Below are 25487 nucleotides of genomic sequence, written 5' to 3' on the forward strand. Positions count from 1 at the left end.
GGGCGGCAGGAGGCCCCCGCACCCGCGCGGACCCACCAGGCCGGGGCAGAGAACAGGGGCGGAGCCCCGGGGGCAACCCCGGCCCTGGGAGACTCGCGGCCCCGCCCCCCGACCTGGCCCGGGCCTCACCGTGGTCCTGGTTGAAACCAGCGTAGAGCAGCCCGTTGCCATGCGGATTGGCCGGCAACAAGTTCATGGCTCCTGCCGGGTCGGGGCCGCCCGGGCCTTTTAAACCATAGCGGCGCCCGCGGGACTCGGCCCCACCAGAGCCCGGAACCGACGCGCACGGCGGCGCCAGCGGGTGAGGCAGCTCCGCCGCGGCTTCCGGCTCCGCCGGGCCGAGCACCGCCCGCCAGGCCGCGGGGCCGAGCGTCGAGCTATCGAGCACCACCCGCACCGCCAGGCCGCGGAGCCGAGCGCCGAGCCATCGAGCCCTCGGCCCCGCCCACAGCCGGCCCCGGGACGCGAGACCGGCCTTCCCTGGGGCGGGGGCGGGGCACGCAGCAGTCGCCCCTCCCTCTCGGCGCGCTGTTCTTTCATGTACAGTTTTCCACATAAAATAACTAATAAACGTCCCGTTGGTGCATTTCCTGCCCGCGGGGTCTACCAGCCCGTGGCTCTGCAGGGGCTGAGGCTGCCTAGTCACAGGTTTGTCTTCGCAGGTGGCGGGGGCCACGCAGGGTGAGGATCAGCCCAAGGCGGGAGCCCGTATACCCACCATGCGCGGACTGTCCAGGCGACGTGGCAGCACCCATGGCACGCGGACAGTGGGTAAGGCAGCAGCTGAAGGTTTCCTTTGTCCTTGATCTTTCAATGCAGGAGTCAGGTTTTCATTTATTTCAGTCTAGGGCCTGCTCCAAAGGGTGCTGGCTGAGCGCAGGCCCGAGGGCCAGCCCCTCAGCTGAGTGCAGGGCTGTGCTGGCGGCGCCCTCGTTTCCCCAGCCGCGCCATACACAGGGGAGCCAGCCGCACTTACACTTTCACTGGGCTTGTGCCCCATCTCTGCTGACAGACAGAGGACCCAACCCCACGTTGAGCGTGTGTAAGTGACATACCCCCATCATTTCTGTTGCGGTGTCCCCACTTCAGCCCCCTTCCCATATACAGGCAGTCCTCCAACTTGCAACACAGTTGGGTCCTGAAAACTGCATCTTGAGTCAAAACGTTGTACCTCAGAACCGATTTTCCCATAAGAAACAATGTTATAAATGGGGGATTGGTTCCTGAATCAAGGGTCAATACCCTGTTTTCACCAATAATAACCCAGAATTTTGTACTCAATCAAACATAGATGAGTAATATACAGCCGCAGTGGGCACTTCCAGTTTCAGTTTTACCTTATAAGCTGGCATGCCGGTTTGTAAGGTGCCAGATAATGCAGCTTTTCTTATAGCTACATTAATGTATTTATATTGTAAATAGCCATCCTGTTGATTTGGAAGGACTGCTTTGCTGACTTTGCTGGACTCTTTGAAGGGCTCTTAGTTGGATTTTTTGAAGGGTTTTTGGTTGGAGTCTTGTCAGAAGTCTTGGCTGCAGGGTTTTCTGGAGTTGGGTCTGCTTTCTTCAAGAGTGTCCAAGGAAGTTTGGACAGAGGTTCTCCATGGAAATGGACGACGCAGCGAACTTGTTCACTGGTGTAGCATGGCATCATATCAGATCAAGCATTGTAAAGTATAAACTAACATCAGAAAGTTGAAACAGTGTTAATTTATAAACGTAAATGTGAAACGTTGCAACTCAAAACGTTGTAAGTCGAGGACTGCCTGTACACAGGGCCATCAGCCCACTTACCATAGAGGAGTGAAGTAGATTCATAACTTGGTAGTTAAGAAAGCAAGTATTTGGATTTAGAAGAAGTTTAGTCCAGACTTAGTAGTATCAGCATCAGATCCACTTAAGTTATGGAGTGGAGGAAACCAGGTGGAACAGCAGGGAAGATTCTCATCTTCCGTACTGAGTCACACATTCACTTCCAGGTACAATTCAAGGCGTTGGCTTGGATCTACACCAGTCTGTATAGTTTGACTCTTAAGGGATTGCCACTTCTCCAGATACTACCACAATGCAGAAAGATCTCACAGTGAAGTAGTAAATGGCTCCTAACTGTGCAATCAACTCCCTTGCCTCTTTTTCATAGATTAAACCTTTTATTCATCTCTTTTACATTACTTTTACAAAGGGGAAGAGAAATTTGGATGAACCAATGTTCAACGTGATTTGGGAGCACAGGGGAAATCTTCTTTAAAAGTTATTTATACTAAATATCATGTGTGCACAAAGTGTTACATATATTTAGAGTCATCCAAAAAGATTTGGTAGAAGAGTTTAACTCCTGCTATTTAATAGTATTGGATGGTTAAAAGGCCCTCCAGAAAAGTTATTTTCTGTTAAATTGTGTAGATAGAGTAATCTTTTCAGTAATATATCAATTCCTTACATGCACTGGGTATATTTTTTGACATTAATGAATACAACATGCAACCACATACTTCAGTTTTGTCTTTTAAATTGCAGTGAGGTTAATATAGTACAGCTAGGAGGTATATATCTTGGTGGTAACTAAAGAGCCACAACAACTGTTCATGGCACTCCCGAGTCAGGCAGAGCTGGCTCCCTACTCTATACTGTTTTCCATACAGTGAATTCAAAGGTATATATACTTGGTACATACGGCTAGCAGCTAGAGCTGACTAGTAGCAGAGCTAGCAGGAGCAGGAACAGGGCTCCTAGAACATGGATGACAGTTTTTGATTACCAGTTGATCAGTTAGGTAGAGAGGTTGAGAGAATGGGGTCTCGGTCCTAGCTGCATTACTGACTCACTCCATGGTCTTGGTTACATCACCTTGGGCATCTCCATCAAAAATGGTCAATCTGATACCAAGAATTGTTGCGTTCTGATAGCTGAAGTTACTGGAAACCACGTACAGTTACAGGTGCTCAACAACTTCAGAGCATTATTTTTACATGTAAAAACAGGCATCTGAGGTTAGATTTAATATTTCTGCAGATGCCTAAAAGGATGGTTTAAAACGATGGGCTTTAACCAGTCTCATATTCCTTAACTATAACATGAAGACAATACATCTGTCAAGCTCACAGAGTTATTGCATTAATTAATTAAGTTAGTGAAGCCCTCTGAACATGCAGCATAGCACTATTAGTATGAGATTTATCATGGACATTTGGCTTTAAAATATAAAATTTATCTTGGAAAATAATCTTGCTGTCCAGCCTTTCCAGTTGCTATTTGTACCCATTTATTTACTCCTTTGTTTATACTGAAGAAAGGCGTGATTGTCAAAATCCAGCTGGAAATGTATTTAATGTCTTTAAGAAAATAATTTCACACTTTAAAATGTGGATCACAGATATGTCAGTGTTAATCACCACCTAGCTGACTCACCTTTGTTTTAGGATTTCCAGTGGTACCTGTTCTTCTCTCACAAAACAGAGAGATTGCTTCTATCTCCTGGCCTGCTTTGAGTTGCTCCCTTTTTGGCTGCATCTGCAGCAATTAGTCTAGGAAAAAATGATCCCAAAGAAGAGAGAGGTAGGAGTTTTCCCAGAGCTGTACTTCATAACAAAACACCACTGCTCTTTAATAAATAAGGAACTAGAGCTTTTTGATCTCATTTGTTACACTGCACAACCTGTAGAGCTAGAATCCTGATGCATATTTGGCATGTTATATTAATAGAGCTGTACCACTAGCTTACTGTTACTATGGGGGTGTAGAGAGATCTGATGATTCAGAAGGGGTTTTACTACTATGATACGTTACTCTTGGAAATAATAAACACCGCCATTGCTCAAATGTTACTATCATCATGTCTCAGCATGTTCTCGCATCCAGAAACATAATGTTACACTGTTTTCTTCATTGACTTGCCTTTGTCCAACAAACTGAGAATTTAACGTGTTCCGTTATTCAATATTTCCTTTGCCAAATTTGTAAGAGTCAACTCCCGTGATCTGTGAAGCAGCCTAGTCTCACATCTTCCGGCCTGGATCTGTAAAGGTGGTGATGACTGACTGGTGACTAGACATGGGTTCTAGCTTCTTAGGAAGTGTTTATAGAGGAAGGCAGGCTGGCAAGTAATCCATTAAAGAAAGAACAGGCTTCACATTTCCAGATACATTTATTTTAAATAATATTCTTTCTTTATAAAGCAGCACTTCAAACACATTCTTCTTACAGCTGTTACGAATAGTGTCTTTGGCATTTTCTTCCTATAACTATCTTATAGAACATCTGGTACAAAAAATGTAGATACAGAAAAATAAGCATATAAACCACAGATTAATCCCAAAAGTATTAAATAACATACCAAAAACTTTATCAAATCTGTTTCATACACTAACGGGACAAAACCTTGTTGTGTATGTGCATAATGTTCTATGTACATGTTTGCAGCTTAGTTAAATTAGTGCTTCAAGGTTATCAAGGAAAGTGTACAAAAAAATAGGCGCACAACTGCAATATTACTAGAATTTCTCACTATTTGTGTAGTTTACAATGTATACAATACATTGCATTTAAAAAAACCTTTGCCTGAATATGCAAATCAAATATACTCACTTTTGCCTCTTTGCAAATAAAGTTTGCAGCTAAACAGGATTTGATATAATTACGCAATAAAGTCACTTCAAGATTTCATGAAATTAAGAACTCAATACTATGATTATTCCCTTTATAAAAATACACCTAAAAAACCAAGGGCATCATGCACATCAAAACTTGGAATATTAAAGTCCAACAGCAAAGTGTCACATCCTTTTCAGTTTTTCTGAACACGTCATTCATCCCAAAGCAGCATTATGATGGTGAGCAAGCTCTAAAATAAGATTTTTCTTATTTTGTCTATGTAAGTGTGGTACATATGCAGAGTATGCTCAACTATTAAAAACAAGAGTTCTTGTGTTCAACACTCCTTGTGAGGAGATTCCACTCTGTTTTTGCCCATGTCAGATTCAGGAAATTTTACAGCTGTTTCGTGTATAGTTTTTGGGTGGGCTCTGTAGTGGACGGATAATTTTAGCTTTCTTTAGGCTGTTCCTCTTGTTGTTGCTCGAAGTAAGAGAGTAGGAGCGTCCATGCATCATCCTGGCATTAAGACCATTGGCCATAGAGAAAGATTTGAGATGGCTTCTTAAGGCAACAGGGAGAGGCAGCTTGTCAACAAGATGCACAGGTGTACAGGAAACTATGGCACGGCAACAAAGATCTTGCAGACTTAGTACTTAAAGAAAAATTAAAGAAAAAGCACCTTATAACAGCATATTTAACAGCCACACGGTGGCAGCATATACAATATTGCGAATGCACACCAATCTAATGAATCCTCTTGTTTTCTTCCTCCCTACAGTTTTTCCACTCCACCCTGATAGAAAATATTTTGTCAATTGTTCTGTAAGGCACAGTTTAAGGCCTATATGTGCAAGGTCTGCAAACAGACTTTTCCTTGGCTCCAGGGCCATATAGAGCACTTACAGGATTGCCTCTCCCATTTATCAAGGTTGATTTACAGTTTTATTTCTCCTTCCCTTCCTCCCCCAGAATGCTTCATAAAACAATAGAAGACCACACACAGTACAAAATCCCAAGAACTAGGCAATTAAAGACTCACTGCTACCATAACTCTTCCCAGAATAGCAAAAAGTACTGTTACTGGAAACTGGCTCCATAGCCAATTCATATATCTCCAATTTATTTTCAGAGTTCAGAGAATTTGGGGTTCAGATTCTGATTTCAAAACATTTTTTTCTTCTTTCAAATGAAAAATATTCTCATCTCAGTACAAAGCAATTAAGGAAAGTGCTACTGTATAAATCAAAATAGGCCGGTACCAGCTAGTAACCTAGTTTTTACTAGGGAATCTACTTAAGTTATATACATTTAAAAAAAAATTAGCGCCAATAATCCCTTTATTTTTTAAACACTTATTATTTTAGTACAATTTCTACTAAAATAACTTATCCAAATATTCCAATTTAAAAAAAACAGCATCTAATAGCAAGTAGTGCAATCAATTTGGCATTCTATTTTAGGGGAAATAGGCTATTTGTACTGTATGGTCCCATTTTCTTCATCTGTTGTGAAGGTTTTAAGGTTTCTACTATAGACATATTATAGGTTGGTGACCATCCTCCTCAGCAATGCAGCCTTGCACAAGAGTGTCATGAAAATCTACCAGCCTAAGATATCAAGTCTGCTCTTAGAGCACCTTGACTGTGATAAAGGAAAATATGACTTGGACCGAGATAAGGATCAAGTAGAATTTTGCAACACTATAAAAAGCAGCAAACTAATGAGTCCCGAACAAAATAAAACTACCATTTGCTGACAGGCAGCCTAAGAGACATTCACAAAGACAAGACTGTCAATATTTGTCTCTATACTTAGCAAAATCTTTTGCAAGACTGCTGTTTGCATCAGACTAGTGAAACAGCTCAGTATACGTTTCAAGGGAAATATTTCAACACCTCAGAAGAGCAATAAAACACTGTGGCAGACCATGGGTGATGTTATGGTCCTAGCTTATGTGCTCAGGTTTCCTCTTCTAAAATCAACACATAGTTGTCTGTTCCTATGTGTTCCCTCATTTTTATTTGACAATTAGACAAGAAAAGTCAACAAACAAAAAATCTCTTCCAAAAATCTCTCGAGTATCAGACAGGATTGCACTGTGCACGAAGGATGTCTGTGGCTTCTGCTTTGATAAACATCCTCAGTTCATATTCACTTCATAAGGAGGATCTAGCTGATGGTATGAATATTACTTGAGATGGAGTCATATAAACCCATCGCTCAATGAAGTACTCAATAAACAGCCACAAAATAATCCATAAATAGTTTGTCTACTTGCAGACTTTTGAACTGCGTTAGAGAAGTCTTTATAAAGCTTGTCAGTAATACATGTACAGCATCACCACACGAGACCAGTAATATATCAAGGATCAACAAATATCCAAGAACAGATGTTTTTCAAAAGAAGTTTAAAGAAACTCAGCATTAAGCATTAATGGGATAACCTGCCTCCAGGGAAAGTTGCCTCCTAACCCCCAACAGACAGACGTTGATTTATCCCCTGATATATCAGAGTTAATTAAGTATTTACCATGATGGTGCTGGATATTGTTAATTTAATCCCTTTTTGATTGCTGCTAAGCTCTTACCTTCAGGAATATCCTGTGGCAATAAATTCCAAGTGTGTGTGTATGTTCTCAGTATGCTTTCCCTGAAGTGTTCATTATTTTGTTCATGTGTGTCCCTTCTTGAGAGACCTTGGAAAGACTGAGATTTTTTTCTCTTCAGCCTGCTTCACTAACAGTATTTGCCATTTAAGGACCAGCACGCTAATAAGATCAGCAAGCATGGTAATTTAATTATATATTTTAAACAAAAAATAAATAAATTAATATTTAAAGTTTTAAACCATGCACCTTAATGTTTCAGAAGTTGAGTCTGATCATTCTGAATGATAAACAAAAATCAATAAATACTTATTTTGCCTACCCTTGTTTGGCCTCCAGAGCCGGTCCATCCCATGTCTCATTAGCACAATCCTTGCCAGTTCAGTAAAAGACTCTGTAATGTTAAAGTTACAGAGTGGGCTGACTTCAAAAAAAGTTATGCCTATTCTCTCAGCATAGGTTTGTGCTTGTTCAGTAGAGACTTGACGCTTGAAGGCTAAATGAAGGCGATTTCCAACCAGGATTTTAGGTACACCAGGAGCATGCTGAGTAAAGAGAAGCAAGACAGAGATTAGTGTTCAGGCCCTTTTCTCTCCCTGAGAGACTGTAAGATGCTAACACAAATGCTCTGTTCATGAAATGTGGCATTTGCTAGAGTCAAGAAGGTGACTGACATGATAGCAAGGGAAGCATCTTTATATTAAGAAGAGTTTGGGTCAGAATCAGAGGTAAAGGGGCTGTGCTTCGGTTCACTGAAAACCAAGTGGCTGTTATTTTTTCTCCTGTCCTTATAACGCTTCTATTCCAAAGTTTTCTTTCAGAATAAAAACATTCTCAAAAGTAAAGTTAGGTTTAAGGAAACAGTTTTACATTAAATACTGAATGTTCATGGCTAAGTTATAAGGCAGAATTATATCTTCACATAGACTGACTAAATATTATTACTACAATAATAAAATTTGTAATCCTTGTACAGGCCTTCCTGGTCCCCAGAGAATCCACATTATGACAGGAACCATTTCCATGCAATTTAACAGTTTTTCTACTTTACAGAAATAAACATTTGCATTCCAAATTCTAATATAAAAATCAGTTTAAAGACCTTTAGACTGAAGGCACTATAGAAGTGCTAAGGGTTTCACTAATGGTGAGGTCAGGCCCATGGTCCCCATACGAGGAGGATAAGTATTACTTTTTCATAGGAAACAAGCACAGTGATTTCCCCAGGTAACACAGCAAGCCTTTGGCAAACTTCAGTAAAAGCAGGCCCGGTACTTGGAATCTTAACCACTCACTCTGTGCCTTTTCTTTCGGTACCAAACTACCAGGTACTTTGCTGTTTTGTTCCCAGACTTTTAAAAAGTTATAAAACAGAAGCATGATGGGACCCTTGGATTTCTCTGTAATGAATAATGCCTGCAAGCATACAGCATTAACTAGTAATTGGAGAATATGACAAATACATACCAACTGCTACGTAAGTGATACTCTAAAATATGCCTTACCTCATCTATCTCTTTTATCCATCGATCAATACCATCAAATGACCAACGATTTGTAATGTCATATACTAGTATCACCCCCTATGTGAAAAAATATTAAAATGTATTTTAACATTAAAGAGGTATAATATAGAGAAAACCATCTTATTAATCCTTGTTAGGCCTGCTCGTATTTCCTTCCCATAAATTCTGTGTGTTTTGTATCCAGGAACATGACTGCATTCAAATTCATATCAGACAGTGAACTAGACAAACCAGTATCATAGTTATTTAGCAACTTTGCATTCATTCAGCCATCCACTGGCAACTCTATAGTGTAAAGGTAACAAGAAGCTTACCTGAGCACCTCTTGAGTAGGAACGAAATATGGTACAGAATCTCCCTTGCCCCGATGTATCCCTAAACAAGAAAAATTATGGGCATATATAAGAAATTGACTCACTTTTCTTAAGATTGGACTGGTATACATAGGAATTGACAAACTAATTGGTTAGCATTGCTTGCCCTCCCATCAACCAGATAACAGCAGCAACCCATACATGGGTTCTTAAGCTCGTTGGACATTGTATAAAAGAATGATTCCAAATAAATATCAAACTTGCAGCTACAAGGTTCTTCTTTCTAAATAAAAACAGTAGGAGACAAACTTCCAAAAGTCTTCTAAATACAACTGAATAAAGAAAGTGTCTCACTTTCTTCTACAGGACCATGAAAGAGAGATCCACCTGTGGCTTTTCTCTCAAGGAAACTTGATAGGGAGTTGTAAGAGTGGCCTGTATGTACTAAAAGATGTTGTACAAGGGATGGCAACAAGTTAAACCCCCCCACAAGTAGTCATAATGTATCAAGTATTTTTCACCACCAAGTTCATTTTAACAAGTGTCTGATCCAAAATGTTTTGGAAGAAGCCATAACAGTAAAAGAAGTGAAAAAACTTTAAAGTAGTTATGACTTAAAAGTCTTGCTTTAACTAACATATGAGAACTACAGGCATTTGTACACATGCTTGCGCCACAGCGCTGGGTTCTCTTAAAAACGCCCAGTGCTGCAATGTATAAACAGCGAAATGCGCATCAGCGCTGAGAAAATGGTGGAAGCACACTTTTGAATTAAAACACAAAGGTGTTATAATTCAAAAGCATGTAGCCACCATTTTCTCAGTGCTGGCGCATCTTTTGCCATTTATACAAATGCGTGTGCTACAGGACTGGGCACGTCAGCTCATGGAGCAGATTTGATTGAGTCTCCTCAGATGCGCCAGATATCCGGTGTGTTGGAGCAGATAAATGTATGTGTATAAATGCCCTAAGTTCCTTATATGCTGCTAAAAAGTGCCACCAAAATACATTCTGGAATGAAGGTGCAAATCTAAATATAAATCAAGACCAACCTGAGCCATTTCTGCAAAATGGTATATTATAACAATAATTTTTAGCTCCAATTCTCCAAACCCTCTAAACTCAGGTTGGATGTAACAGAGAGGTGAAGGCACAAACTCCTGAATTCATACTACTCCTCCTTCCCATACCCTACAACTTTCCTTTATGCTGGCTATACAAGAAGAAAAAGGCTACATCTGCAAGATAATACAGGCTGAGAGGATGGATAATAAGCAGCAAGATTCTACCTTAAAAGGTTCCCTAGTTTGGTCTTCGTTTTAATACTGTGACTCCTTAGTTAACTCTCCTGTTATCATTAATATATAATCTATCTATCTAGATTACTGTAACATCCAGCTAAGATACTTCTATGACCGCTGTACCAGAGTAGCTCAAATTTTTCTGCATTTATCCTCACAAAACCCCAGGACATTGGGAAGTGCTACTAGCCCAGGTTTTAGAGATGGAGAACTGAGGCAGAGAGAAATTAAGTGACTCTCTCAAGGTCATGAATGACATGTATTGTGGAAATGGGAAACCAAGGTTCAGTATTCAAATCCTGATCTACTGTATTTAACTATTAAGCTACTCTTCCTCTCTTTGCTAGGCACATTCAAGATGCAGGAAACAATTCCTGCCCTGGAGAGTTACAGCCCTCTGAAAAATATTGTTCAACAAGCCAAAGAGAAAGGAATGATGGGATGAACTCACCAGAGCTGTAGTTTTATTCGACGGCCATCTAGAAGTATTGTTGTCGTCTTATAATCAATACCTGGGGGAAAATGTTTAAGTCAAATCTCAGATAAACTGCATGATGTATATAGTATGCCAAGATCTCTCTCTGCACGCCTAAAACAAAAGTTGGCAGGAGGGAAAATATATATCATTAGTGGAATATATGTATGAAGTATTTTCACTGGATTTGCCGTTAAAGGCCCCTCATGCTACACAAGTATCTTCATTCAAGAGCAGACTTTCTAGTCTTTTCCTTAGGGTCTGGAAGGAACCTCAAGGGCCATTTCCTTCAACCCAAAGAAGTGCCATCTATCCTGTTCATAATCAGTAAATATCCTCACTTCCACAGAGCAGTGAAAACCTGTGCAAAAGATTCATCCTTTTTGAGAAAAGGACAAGAGTGGAATTATCCTCTCTCTCCTTCCATGCCCAGGCTTTCCTTCCACCTTACCCTCTTATTTACCTGCATATGCTGCTCTACAAAATGTTCTTCCTTTTCTGCTATCTTGGAGAAACTGCCTCGCTTATTTCTCCCCTGGAAATTAGTGTCCCATTGATGCCAAAGGATGATGGCAATTGTGTTGAGACTGCATACAGGAGGTGTGAAATTGTTGTGATGGTGGTATGTACGATACAAACACCAGTCCACTGTTTACTGGACCAAATCTATCAACTCATTCAGTAAGAATGACACATGCTGTCAAACTTCAATGTTCATTACTAGCTTGAAACCAAGTTGTTTGAGTGAAATCTGACTACATAAATACTACATACATACTACCTTGCACCCAGCTTTACTGTTTTCCAGGGTGGGGAGAGAGAGAGAGAAGCACAAAATGTGCCATCTTTCAATACATAGATAAAAGCTAGTCAAACTAGTTAGTTATATGATGGTGGATTTTTGTATTACCACCGACAATGAGGCTCACACCATTGGTTTACAACACTGGGCTTAAGTACTATATCCATAAATGGCCTAACATATTAAAAAAAAGACAGATATTAAATACAATAGATTTTCAAATTCAGTTTTATGTAATATTATGTAATATCTGAAGACTGAACCAAAGATTTATTATGCACTAATTTCTCACAATATAAATTTACGACCCCTAATTTTTGAACTAGGAGTTAGTAAGTTTAAGAATTAACAATAGAAAGTTATTTTTCACACAGAACGTATTTAGAGTATGGAACTCATTGCCACCAGATGTGATAGAAGCTGACAGTTTAGCCAGGCTCAAGAAGGGATTGGACAAATTCCTGGAGGACAGAGGTATCAGTAGCTATTGAGCATGTGGGAGCCTCTGAATCAGAACTTCCTAGACCAGGGGTTGGTCAGCTGGGGGTACGGGTACCCCCAGGGGTATTTGGAAAGGGGCTAGGGGGTACATGCTGGCAGGCGGGGACAGAGAGCCGCCACCCACCACCCCGCCTCACGGCCTCCCAGGAGCAGGGCGGGGGCAAGGGCAGAGGCTCTCCTCCTCAGGCTGCATAGGTGCCAACTAGTTGGCCAGACGCAGTGGGGTGGGGAGCTATCATGCAGCAGCCACTGCTGCCATACGCCACCCTGTGCCACTGTGTGCGAACTCCCCCACCCCACTCCATGTCTGGCCACCCCCCCACTCCAGCAGAAGTGTACAACTGAGTAGTTGGAAGAAATTTCTTGGCAAGCTTTCGGGTGCAGTCACCCTTCTTCAGGCATGGAGAGACTCCCTATGCCTACTCAGTCCATCTAATAAAAGATATCACATCTACTCAAAGAACCTTGCCTGCAAATGGAAAGAACTGCATTTTAGTTGCAAGCTGGTGGCATAGTCCCACTAAGCAAGTGCCACTGCACTTCAGACAATATGCCTCCAGGATTGGCCTTCCTTCTAGAGACACAAATGAAGAGTCAGCAATTTCAGATTTATCTTTATAGATTCACTAAATCAGGATGCTCATAATTAAACCCCAGTGTTTAAGTAAAACAGATTGTTAGGAGACTAGCATCAGATTTAGCCAATACTGTCTACAATTTTCTCTTACACACCAAATCACAACAGTGATATCAGAGAAACTTAGCAGTTACCAAGTTTATTTTCTAGGTATACAATTAATAATTACTGGGCAGGGACATAAGCAACAAACATAACCTCCACAGACTGGGGGATCTGCAGCTGTTATCAGTCTATAAGCCTTAAACACACACTGCTTAAAGTGTTGTAATGCATTGTCATTAGGAGTCATTGATGCAAAGGCTACACCCAAACAGCTGTTAAGAGAAGTGAAGAAATCCGTTCCCTCTACCTTTGTCCTAGGCCTAAACCTTTGGGACACTTATATTTACAAAACAAATGCAATAAAGGACAGTTGATGCCCAGATTCACAAACTAGGGCCTCTCAGGTTTTTTATTTGGAATAAAAAAAACCTTAAAAGTTAAATTACCAGCCAGAAATGACTGCAGGAGCAGTCAGTTTATGTCTGACAGCCTGTGCAAATTCCTGGAGAGAAGCAGAGGGACAGAGCTACTTCCCCAGTAGGTTGCTTGTGTGCCATTTGTCTTGTGTGCATGTAATAGATGTATGCGGCAATAAATGGGAATCTTGTGTAACTTGCTTTTCACACAGGCACAGTCAATTTCTGCTTTGTGTCTACACAACAGTTCCTTGCTATGACAATGAAGCTAGCAGATGGTACCGTGTTTTTATTGTTGTTGGAATTAGTCATTTCTGCTCAGAGCAAGCTACGTCATAAGCATGTTGGCATGATTTGCAGTCTTAGAAAAGATAGGATGCCCACTAATCCTTTTAAATCGTGCGTGTTCCTTCCACAAACATGAAAGCAAGTGTTCAGTTTGATGGGTCCACTTCAAAACAGCTTTGAAAGTGGAGTGAAGCAAAGATGTGTTCTTGCCTCTGTGCTCCTTGGAATCTTCTTCTCAGTACTTCTGAATTGCACGATTAAAGATATGGAAGGTGGAGTGTATGTTCACACAAGATCGGATGGGAAATTCTTCAACCGGTCATGACTCAAGGTAAAGGCTAAAGTTAGAAAGGTGCTTATCAGGGAGCTTCTATTTGCTGATGATGCTGCCCTTACAGCCCATGGCAAAGACCTACTACAAGAACTCATGGATCCCCTTTCAGAGCAAATGCCTAGCAAACTCTTATCAGAATAAAGAAAACTGTTGTACTAGGACAGGGAGTTCCATAAGATCCATCAATCACCCTTAATGAGAACCAGCTAGAAGTAGTCCAAAAGTTCAGCTACTTAGGTTCTACAGTGACCACCAACCTCTCACTGGATGAAGAACTTAATATTTGCATTGAAAATGCAGCCACCACCTTCAGCAAAGTAACTAGAAGAGCATGGAACAACCCAAACCTTACCATCAAGACCAAAATGCTAGTGTACAAAGCTTGCATACTCAGCACAGACAACCTATGCACATCAAGAGAGAAGGTTAAACAGCTTCCACGTGCACTGTTTATGCCGCATACTCAACATCAAATAACAAAATAAAGTTACCAATGCAGAGGTTCTTTAAAACGCAAATTTACCAAGTGTGACACTTCGACTCAGACAGAGACGACTGCACTGGCTAGGCCATCTGAGTAGATTGGAAGAGGGACATATACCTAAGGACATGCTATACAGTGAATTATCAGAGAGAACAAGAACCAGATGTCTTGAGCTTCACTATAAAGATGCATGCAAGCAAGTTATGAAGGCATTTGGAACTGATCCTGCCAATGGGAAACCTTGGCAAGCAATCGGAATGAGTGGCATCGTTATCTCCACCAGGGTATTCTAGTCCATGAAAAGAATCAGCTCTAACAGCTTGAAGAGAAAAGAGTCCATAGGAGGCAAGCAGCTCTCAAACCACCCAACTGCGACATATATTTGCAACCACTGCTACAGGTTATGCAAATCTCAGATTGGACTCATCTCATGGGACATTACAAACCATCTACATCATCAGCTGCAATTTCCACTGTCTCTTACAGACCAAAGGATGCCATACAGAATTAGTAATTTCAGCTCAGCAAAAGCTACGTCATAATCATGTTGGCACGGTGGTCTATGCCAACCATGAACTATTTTGGCAATCTTCCAGCTGCCTTCCCATACTGCTTTGCACCCTACCCTTACGTGTGGCTCTGTTTACCTGTGTAGCCTCTACTGCTTTGAAGTGATAGTTACTCAATGTTACCTCCCTGTTGAAATGCTGGCATACTGCTAGGTCGTGTTCATCTACAATAACGCTCCATGAATCAGCCCACCTAGTCACACATCCCTTACATCAGCACACCACCTCTTCATAGTTCCAACTGAATCTAAAGCTCTTTCAGGTGAGGCAAAGGTACAGGAATGCCTGGGCTCCAGGCACAGAGGCAAACAATTGTGAGGGAATCATTGTGGCAAAGCAGGATCTCAGCCATGCAGTGCTGTGTTAAAACAAGGGCTATAAAGATAACTTACCAGTAGACAAAGCATTAAAAAACAGACCTAACCATATTATGAGTTGGGCAAGATTTAGGCACAAGACATTATCAAACCACAGTCCTTCTCAGACATGACCAACACACAAAAGGAAGCTAAGAATCGCACAACTGAAAACCCTTGCATGGAGATGTGACTGACAGCCAGTAGTTCTTTAATAAAACCAAAGCCAAACCCTCTTGCTCAGTGCATGGACTCTCCTACCCACCTACTGTGCTGTCCATTCCCATGTGCCAACCACACCAGATTTAGAAAAAGAGAAAACGCATAGACATGCTTAGTTGGAATCAAGGAATTCCATGTTCCAGTTAGGAGGTATTTAGCAATTTTTGGTCAAGAAAACAACTAATCCAGTTCATCAGTGTAAGGTTATTATGAAAACTAATCTGAGCAAAGCTTTTCAGTCTCAAAATGGCATTTTATATCAATAGAAATGCACTGAAAGATACATTGCTGCAATAAGCAAACTCAGGGTAAGAAACATTAACAAAGCTCTCTCAAGACACAGACTGAAACTGTATATGCATCTATTTCACAGCAAAGCTGCACTCATGGCACAAATTTTGATCAAGTCTACAGAGACTAGCACTGTGATGGTATTTTAGATACTAAAGTGCTCTATCAAGATGCTAATAATGCAAGGCAGGGCTACAGCTATCTCACCATTTTCTTCGAGCCATGGGCAATGTCACAAGATACCACTCTGATAAATAAGAGCAGCCTTTATGTTGCTGGATTCATCTTTGCTTTTGTCACCAGGTAGTTCTTTGGTAGTTTAAATCACATGGACCAGGACACTCCCTCTAGTGCTAGTACTGACTACAGAATTGCTGCCCGCACAGATCCTGCAGTTCCCATTCCAGCCTGTAAGGGGAAATGCTGCACAATGAAACGGTAATCCCACATGCCTCTTCCAGCAAAGACAAACAACCAATGAACAATAACTGCTTTCACTACTCTCTTCTTCCAGACTCAGCATCTGAGGTATCCAGGTGCTAAATGACACTGACATGGACCATTACCCAACATCTGGCAAACTTGAAAATGAAGGGGAAAAAAGGAAACATTCAGCAGTACTGTGGAAGCCTTGGAGAAAAGAGGGAGGGCACTTCAGGAGTGGAAGGTGCTTCTTAGGATGAGAAGAGTAGAAGAAAAAGGCTAAGAGAGGTCAGTTCCTCTGCAGAGAAAGGAACTGGCGGAGAAAAGGCATGGTGTTACCAGGGAGTTATCAGAAAGAGGTCTTGCAGTGGTGGAGTGGAGCTGTAGCATGATCCAGAGATTAAGAAATGCACAGGGAGATACACTGCAGCTGATGGAGTTAACTAATGGACACTGTTGTAGGTAAATATTCTCCAAAACTGTACTTGCTTTTTTACTGGCTCCCCCTTTGGGTACTTTGTTGCTTCCATGAAAGCTTCAAGGTTCACCTGCTCCAATTCTAGACTCTAGAGAACTCTTATTGGGAGAAACCACTTGCCAGCAAGATCCCCTACCACAGCTTCTTTCAAGAGGGCAGCATAAACATATGAGCCTTTGATCCCTTCTGCTCAGATGTGGATGGCTGAAATGGGGTGGCACCAACCCAAGCTTTCCTCTTGGTGACCATTTGGGAAGGTGAATGACAGCAACTAAGCTTTTCTGCAGAGAGCCAGAAGTTTCAGTTCCCTAGGTCTTCATATCTTCTATCTTTTAATTCCAGTCATATCTGTTTGCACTTCAGGGGTGAAAAAATTAAGTTACAATCTTTTTTTTTCTTTCTTTTTTTAAATCTTCACCCATTAGCCAAAGCGTTCCTAAGCCATGAAAGCCCATCCTCCACTGTTTTAAAATTCTGAAAGATCTGCATGGCCTATGTAACAAACCCATCATGTCAGTGGAACCCAGTATACTTTGCAGTCCTGAAACTTCAGCAGCTTCAGAAGTGTATGCAGGAAGCAAAGCCTATAAAACAGACCCTCCTCCCCACACTTATTGGGAAGAGCCCTGTGCAACTACTGATGTAAAAATCACAGTGAAATCACATCCACTATTAAATATCAAATTCACGAAGAGATCCACAAAACTGTTAGCATTGACTTACCTCCCACTATGGGAAAAGAAAAGAGAAAAAAATTCTGAAGATCTTTGAACCATTATGTTTTAGACACACCCATATAAATGCTAGGAAACACTCTGTGGCTGTTAGCCACACCTTGAAGCACAGTGGAGAAGTATCTCTTTTGATTTACAAATTGAAACCTGGCACAGGGAGCAAAGCGTACAAGTTGCTCCAAAGCAACATCGAACCCCACCACAGGGAAAGACATCAGCTCCTGAGGACTGGAGAGCATTACAATACATGGCAACAGTAAGCTTAATAGCAATACACAGCTCCATTACAAGAGCCTCAATGATTGATCCGACATACGGGTTAAGTGATTGCGGGGGCTGAGATTTTTCATACAGCAATATCCAAATGCTTCTCACCCAATAAAGGGAATTCCAGTTTGGCATGTTGCCTCTGCAGCAATCTCTACACAAATCCATGAATCATCTTGAAGTACTACAGCTGTTGCTGGTCCTGCCAGAACTACACCAGCATTTTTCAAACTGAGTATGTTCCAAAAAATGCCCCTCCTGAAACAGTTGCTCAGTCATGTTGTCCTCCTTGTCTTCCTTTGGTGCAGCTGAAGTTTCAGAAAGGAAAACCATTTTGCAGTTCCTGCTGCAGCTGTAAATACTGCACCCAGAAGTTCTATGGCAGCTGACCAGATTTCTCATCCTCCACACCCAAGAGCAAGGAAGAAGCAAAAGGTGTGTCGTCCTCAGTTACAATACCTTCGGGGCCACTTGAGGAAAGTTGGTGGAGCACACCCCATCAAGGCACAGATCTGTGCAAGTGAAGTCACAATAAAGACTGCTGACTAGAATACAGTGACCCTGTCAAACTATCATTGTTAGAAACACTACATAAGATTATGGTAACTGAAGTTTGAGAAAGATTTTTTTGCCCAGTTTGCTTATCTGGGGGCAATAAAGTTGAACAGAGGTGGCTCCATTTCAGTGGCATAGTATGCAAAATTTGAAATGCATTAGAAGCCTTCAAGATACAGAAGGATCAGGCCCACTGGGGACAAATTTTGAACCTTTGTCATGCTATGTTATTGTGGTTGTCATGCAAAATTCCTCTACTAAAATCAATAGCAGTTTTTGCTTGATTATGAATGATAGAATTAGAGCCACAGTATTTGAGAAAATAAAAACTTCTCTTAGCCTTTATTTGTCACTTCAGAGTCAACCTTACCCTGAGGAAAGCTAGCTAACAGTTGTCTGGAGTTCCATCAAACACCTAGTCAATGAATGTGGGGCCGGATTGTGCTTTAGTGAGAAGTGCTCTCCAGAGACAATGGGACTGTTTAATGGGAGATGCATAGGAACAAAAAAATCCCCCAAAATTTGTTAGGGTACACTTCACATTCGCATCCAAGGTAATGGTGCAGAAGCTGAGAGAAGCCTATTGAGGCCTGATCTACAAAGAGGTATGGGTTTGCCTCCATGTAATTAAGACTGGTTAAACTTACGTTAAATAATTAGTAAAATAATCGGTGTTTCAACTGGCCCAGACACTCCCAAATAGCTATGTTATTGTGGTTGTAATGCAAGTTCTGGAAGCCCAGTTATTAATATTAATATGTGAACTAGAAGACAAAAGGGGTACTAAGCTATGAACAAGGGAGTCTCTGTCCCAAAGAGTTTACAGTCTAGTTAGATGAAACAGACTTGGGAGGAGGGGGGAAAGCAAGACATCAGCAAAACTAAAAAAGAGTTTGCTTCCAAACATGAAATGAGCTTTATTGTCTTCGTTTTGGGATGGGTTTTTAATGCATTTTGTAGAGAGCGTTATAGGGCAGGGGTGGGGGAGAAGGGAAGGGATTGGAATTTTCAGTGAGGAAGAGAAGGATGGAGAAAGTCTTGGTGGATTAAGGTAGAACTGAAGCAATTCTAAGAGAGTAAGCAGGTCACCCACCCACAAAATGCTAATCAACAGAATAAGAACTAGAGACAGTCTTACATTGCCAGTGTCCAAAGAGTTGGTGAAATTAAGTTAATAAATTAGAATTGTGTCATATCTCCCTATTTTAACAGCAAGGGAAGAGAAAAAGCCTGTGACAACTAATAACAACCCTGGCCTAACTAGATTAGTGTTTGGTGTCTCATCCAAGCACTCACCAAGCTCATCATTACTTATCTTGTCAGATATGATGACGTAACAGCCATGGCTGGAGCCCAACTTTTATTTTTGGGACATTAGAATTAGTCACTGCAAGAGTGGATGTGATCTCTAGAACAAAGCTTTCTGCACTGCCTTCCTGTTGCTTTTCTTTTCCCAAACCTGAAATGAAGTTACCCATACGTTATCTATGAAACTATGCATTCTTGATTGTGAAATGACAGCCTGCCAAGAAGGCATTTTAACAGATCACAGTATGCTGGCTTTGTGAGACTGTCTGGGGAAAATAAACTAATGTGCAAATTCAGCTAGTGTATACAAACAGCTGATAAACAGAATCTGAGCTTCTTAGCAATTAGCATTAGCCACTGTGATCTGAAGAATCAAAATGAAAAGGCTTTTGCCATGAATCATCAGGAACAGCATAAAACCATAACAAAGAGACCAACAGATGTGGATTGTGTTGTTGTAGAAATCAAATGCCGTTCCAGAACATTATTCAGTCATTTAGTAAAACAGGCTGGCTTCGTCTGACATCAGCTTGAAGGCCTACAATATGAAATTTATTTCTATAGAGCAGGGAGAAGAAAGAGGCTGCTACATCAAGTAACGTGGTTGGTGTCAAGAGCCTATTACAGGTGTAGTAAACAAAATATTTTTGTTTTCTCATATATTCTCAGATGTGCAACATCTTCTGTAGAAGGCAAGTATTTTACCTCTGCTGGGATCAATATTGATTTTGTTGCTGTTGCTCTTAAGTATTTGGTGTAATTTATAACTTTAATTAAATTATTTTTAATTTTAATGTAAATTTTTTTAATTGGAACTCGAACTTGGATTTTGTAATATCCATGTTTTGTGGTGTCAGTAGCAAAAAGCGTGTTCTTCAACAATAGTACTGTACTGTAGCTGTCAGGGAAATACATTACACAATTATAAATAAGAGACCCATTGATAGACACAATGCAAGCCCACTTAAAGAAGTGCTTACTTTTAAGCCTGTGCTTTGGTATCTTTCTGAACTGAGATCTAGAACTGGATAGTTCTGTTGCCATTTGTTTCATTTACAGGAAAAAATGTATCCCTTTCCTCTTTGTGGAGTTGTTCTTGAACAGATTCCAATCTTGATCAACACCTGTTATTCAACTAGAACTATTCAGCAGATAATTTAGAACATGTTTCACCTAAGCAGTTGTTCGTGAAATCCTAACATTTGAAAATGTACCGTCTGTGGTGCGTAATTATTCAGCTAAACCACACTATCATTTTTACTCCTTGGCTGGATGGCAAACATTCACACACAAAGGGTGCACACTGGTTGCATTCAAATACCCATTTCATTTATATGCAAATGTTCATTTTCTTGCACAGAAAAGCCTTTCCTCCCCAAACAAACAAAAAATGGCCATTTGCAAGCAGTAAACAAATTGGAGCACATTCAAAATGGCACTGAAAATACCAGCTCTAAAGATCAGTAACAGCTGGAATCATGGGGTACTAAGGGAGATGAGCAAACATGTTCCTCCCTATTAAAGCTTTACTACAGCTGCTGTTGTTTGAAATTATGTTCCATTACAATAATAGTGGTATTTACATTTTTATATGAAGTTGTACATTAGGCAGTATTCAAACTGTGCTTAAGACTGTACTTAAATGAAGTAAAGTATCCTAATTCTACTGCTGTAATAAAGAACCTTTAGAAAAGTTAGGTCATGTTAACCTCTCCAGACATTCTATATGTGACCATAAAGAGTCCAATGTTTTAACGTCATAAGGGGCTGTTCCAATTTACCACCTTTTGAAGGAAAGATTTACCACCTCCATCACTGAAAGCCTCCCTCATGATAGAGACCTCAGAATTGTAACCTAAGGAAAGGGGGAGATGGAACTTTTTTCTCCTTAGAAAAGCTTAGGTTTTCTTAAATCAAGTATACTGTATTAAGACTTCCAGCTGACATGATGTTTCAAATTAGGAAGTTAGACCCTCAGGCTGCTTACAGATGTAAAACAAACAAACCAGCCCTTTGTTTTAAGCACCACATATACCTGCATCGAGCCCAGAAGAGGCAGTTTTAGGACACTTTCTTACTAAATATACTAATAACCAGACCACTTCTAGAAACCAATTTAGTAAGGATAAATTTGTCAAAAACAACTCCACATGAAGTCACCTCACAACAGAGCCCTGTCAGGTAAGGAATACTCTACCACCAATCTGCCAAAGCTTTTTAATGCAATTGCTTAGGTGCATTTACTAGCGTTACCCAACTACCTTCAATAAAGAAACCCTATGCAGAAGGTGGATTAAAAAAAAGAGTTCATCCTTGTTTGGCTCCAGCTTTTATTTATCTAAGGCAGGGGTTGGCAACCTTTTGTCATCACTGGTCCAGGCCTGCTATCCAGCCCTGGTTGTAGGCTGCATATTTCCTCCCCGACCCCATGATCAGCAGATGCTGCCATGAGACTGCAGAACAAGGCAGGCAGTTGGGCCCAGGGACACCTCCTCTGCTGTCCCAGTTGGAGCATGCTGCCAATTCCCCAAGCTGCCAAAGCAGGATCCAGTCCCTTCATAGTCATATCCGGCCGGAGGGCATGGATTACTGACCCCTGATAAGGTCAAGAAGAAAGCTTGAAAACTAGCTTTTGTCTCTAGTGTGTTATGGAATAGAGAAAGATCCCACACAATTTACTGATTCGTCTGATGCACCTGGCTGGGGGAGTATTTGGTTGATTGCACAATTTCACAATGCTTTTACACTTAACTCACACAACACAATTTTATTTTAAAATTCCTTGCTACACATATAACACTGCTTAGCTTTAAGAAATCCTTCCCAAACAATGCTATAAGAATTAGTATTACAAAAACAACTACAATTACAAGTAAAGGCTAAATTGGAAACAATACTATTATTTCTCATGGTATACTTACAATCCTAGAATTCCTAGAAACCAAATCCCAAGATATACTTTCATTCTTTAGTTATGGTTTTAGGGTTGGTCTCAGCAGTGATAGGAACAAGTCCCCTTCCTTCGGTCCCACTCGGGCACTCTGCGGCTTCAGTGTGAATGGGAGTTCTTGTTCACGGAGAGGGTGGTTCAGGTGATCAGTCTGATCTGGCCTACACTTGCGATTCTTCCTTCGGTGTTCTGCAAGTGAGGTTACCTCCAAATTGGGACTGTAGGTTACAGTTTTTATTGGGGGAGTTGCCGTCTTGGGCCCCTCCTACCCAAACCTGTCACTACTCCCAAAAGATTCCTTTCCTGGGTCTTCTTTGGGAAATTTTCCACACCACTGCTGTGTAGTGCCAACCCCCTTCCAAAAGTCCCTAGGTTTCGATCTCAGAATGTTTGCCCAAGGGTCGCTTTTAGGTTAACTTTGTTAAAGGCCTCTAGAGATAAAATTCAAAAACCAAGACATTCAGTATGTTCGCTGCAAGGCCTCTAAAGATAAAATTCAGAATCAAGACATTCAACACGTAGGCAGAAACAAGCAATGATCCTAGATAAAAAGATGAACCTTGCCTTTTTTCTAAATTGGCTAATGGGTATTTATTACAAAAATTCAAACTATTACATTCAATGACAGCTTTGAATCTTATTTTAAAATAAGAGACGCGCCCCAGTCTTATTACTGTCAAGGAACCTTCTATGAACAAATTCAGGGAACACATTCTCCATTGTTTCAGAATATCTATTCTATATGATAACGGTTGCATAACTATTTCCTGGCAGCCCTCTCTGCTTTGGCTTACAAGTACAACATTTCCAATTAGCTTAGTATATATCCTGCTCACAAGAATACAAGGCAAACGTGCTACACAGGCAAGAGCCACTTACACTTCATATATCCACGTAGATATTTTACGCATCATTTCTATCCTCTAGAGCCCTTACTAGTTTAAAAAAGCAAGCAACATGTTACTTTAAAAATATAAAAACTCCCAGGCTACCACACTTTATGATCCCTTAAAGTGAAGGATGAATGAAAACTTGCCCGTAACTAACAGACTCTCCAGAAGCAGTTTGTGAATCAGGCCTCGCAAACAAATACCTTTCATCAGAATTTCTGTAACCCAAAACATCAATTTTTAAAGCTGACAGAAATAAAATGTTTGACTATTTAAATGTAAATCCAGAGAAAAAAAAGGAAGAAAGAAAATTCTCACATAGAAATCAGAGGCTGTTCAATTAACTTGAAAAGGCAGAGTTAAGCCTTGATAAAGCAAAGTGACCTACTAAAATATGAATTCAGTTTAGCCTGCAGAATTCCTTACCTGGAGATAAGAAGGCCAGAAATGTAATGCATGAAGTTACAGAGGTAAACTATTGGTAATTAACTTTCACTTATGGCCTTAAAAAATCTGTATGTAGGCAGGTCCTGCACAGCAGCTGGCACACAGTTGTACAGATTCTGTTCTGTTACATCTCAGTAACTTGCTCACGTTCCCATAACACTCAAACAGTAAGCTGCAGGGAGTTTTTTCTTCCCTGCACAAATATTTGTAGCCTTTATCAGGCGGCTATTCACATCTCAATAGACATCTTGTATACACGCCAGTGTTCAATCTTCTGGCATTTCCCCTGTTTCTTCTCTTGAAGCTTTTCATAGCAAACCTGAAAAATTAACTCTGCCTAAAAGGCAGAGTTCTTCCAATCATTTAAGTCACTCCTTTTGAACTGCACTACATAGAAGAGGTTTTTACATAAAGGAATGTCATCATTGCCTCAAGTTTAAAAACAGAAAGGGAAAAAAATGTATGGTATCATCATCAATTGATCTGAGCTATTTTGGAGATACTGACAATGAATGGATTTCTTCTGCGTGTCATTTTTTGACAGCATAATAAATGTCAGTTATTTTGAAAACACCACAGACCTTTATGGCTTTAAAAAAAATAGTTGGACCAATGTCAAATAAATTAAAACACCTTTGCTTGGATTTAGGTGGGTCACTGGGGGGGAAAAAAGAAAGGAATCAAAATACGTATATCATCCATTAAAAAAAACTACAAAAAGACAAGAAAGTTAAAAAAGCAAGAAATTCATTTAGTGACATCTGACCTTGAAAAAAAAATTAAAGAAACCAACATTCTGTCCCTTTCAAGATGAACATAAATCTTTCATTTTTATTCCTAGTTTAATATTTATATTTTATTTTTAAAATTAAGAAATGTCTGATGCTACACCCCATTTATTCACCTTCCTTCCTTCAATTTTATGTGTGTTCTGCCAGATGCATCCATCTACAATTCTGATTAGCAGCTTTCAGATATATGACATCACCAAGTGAAGTTAACATTGAGAGTGAAAAAAACAGGTTACCTAGAACCACTTTATCACCTTCTTTGCTCACCTTCCTAACCACCAGTGCCGCCCCACTTTTTTCTTCTCTACATGTCTAGATTCTTTAACAATGGCTTTACTATGTTGCTTAATGTGCGTGGTAAGTAGGGGTGCACCGACAGAGATTTTTGCAGCTGATACCGATAGCCAATTTTTACGGAGGCATATTGACCAATACCAATCTAATTTTTGATACCCAGCCCAGCAGCATGGAGAACGTCCTCCAACTGGTAAGTCTGGGTTGGTGGGAAGGGGAAGGGGAAAGGGAAGAGGCCCCCCCCAAAGGGAAGGAGGCCTGGGCAGGTGCAGCACAGAGTGCAGCTGAGGGTGGCTCCCGCCATCACATGCCACTCAGCTTGGAGCCACTGGTTTGGTGGACTGTCTGGCACTCACCCACTCACCTGGCAGCTCCCGCCGCTTGTCTGTGAAGGTACAGGGGGCACGTACCCTTGGAGCTAAACAGGGCAGGCCAGGCTGGGTCTGGGACTGTGCCAAGCTCTTTTTGGCAGGGCGGGGGCTGCACTAGGACAGGACTACAGTGCATTTGTGGCTGCAGCCCCCGCATAGCCCAGCCTGCCCCACGCAGATCCGGGGGTACTCCCCCCACCCTCCAGGACAAGCGGCAGG

At 41.0% G+C, this 25487-nt stretch overlaps 2 protein-coding genes across 2 annotated transcripts in view; both read right to left on the reverse strand.

The window, feature by feature from the left end:
- WDR45B (WD repeat domain 45B) overlaps window positions 1-336 on the reverse strand; it is a 21790-nt gene extending 21454 nt beyond the window's left edge. The window contains exon 1 of the mRNA XM_019542707.1: window positions 130-336. Within this exon, the coding sequence (XP_019398252.1) occupies window positions 130-196 (67 nt within the window). The 5' untranslated portion in view covers window positions 197-336. The remainder of the gene's footprint in view (window positions 1-129) is intronic.
- A 3789-nt stretch (window positions 337-4125) lies between these two features.
- Window positions 4126-25487, reverse strand: part of RAB40B (RAB40B, member RAS oncogene family) — a 42869-nt gene continuing 21507 nt past the window's right edge. The window contains exons 2-6 of the mRNA XM_019542708.1: window positions 10792-10852; window positions 9040-9100; window positions 8705-8782; window positions 7522-7744; window positions 4126-5245 (exon numbers count right to left, since the gene is read on the reverse strand). Of these exons, the coding sequence (XP_019398253.1) occupies window positions 4977-5245; window positions 7522-7744; window positions 8705-8782; window positions 9040-9100; window positions 10792-10852 (692 nt within the window). The 3' untranslated portion in view covers window positions 4126-4976. The remainder of the gene's footprint in view (window positions 5246-7521; window positions 7745-8704; window positions 8783-9039; window positions 9101-10791; window positions 10853-25487) is intronic.

The sequence above is a fragment of the Crocodylus porosus genome, unplaced genomic scaffold (genome assembly GCF_001723895.1).
Source record: "Crocodylus porosus isolate Cpor-Errol unplaced genomic scaffold, CroPor_comp1, whole genome shotgun sequence".
NCBI lineage: Eukaryota > Metazoa > Chordata > Crocodylia > Crocodylidae > Crocodylus > Crocodylus porosus.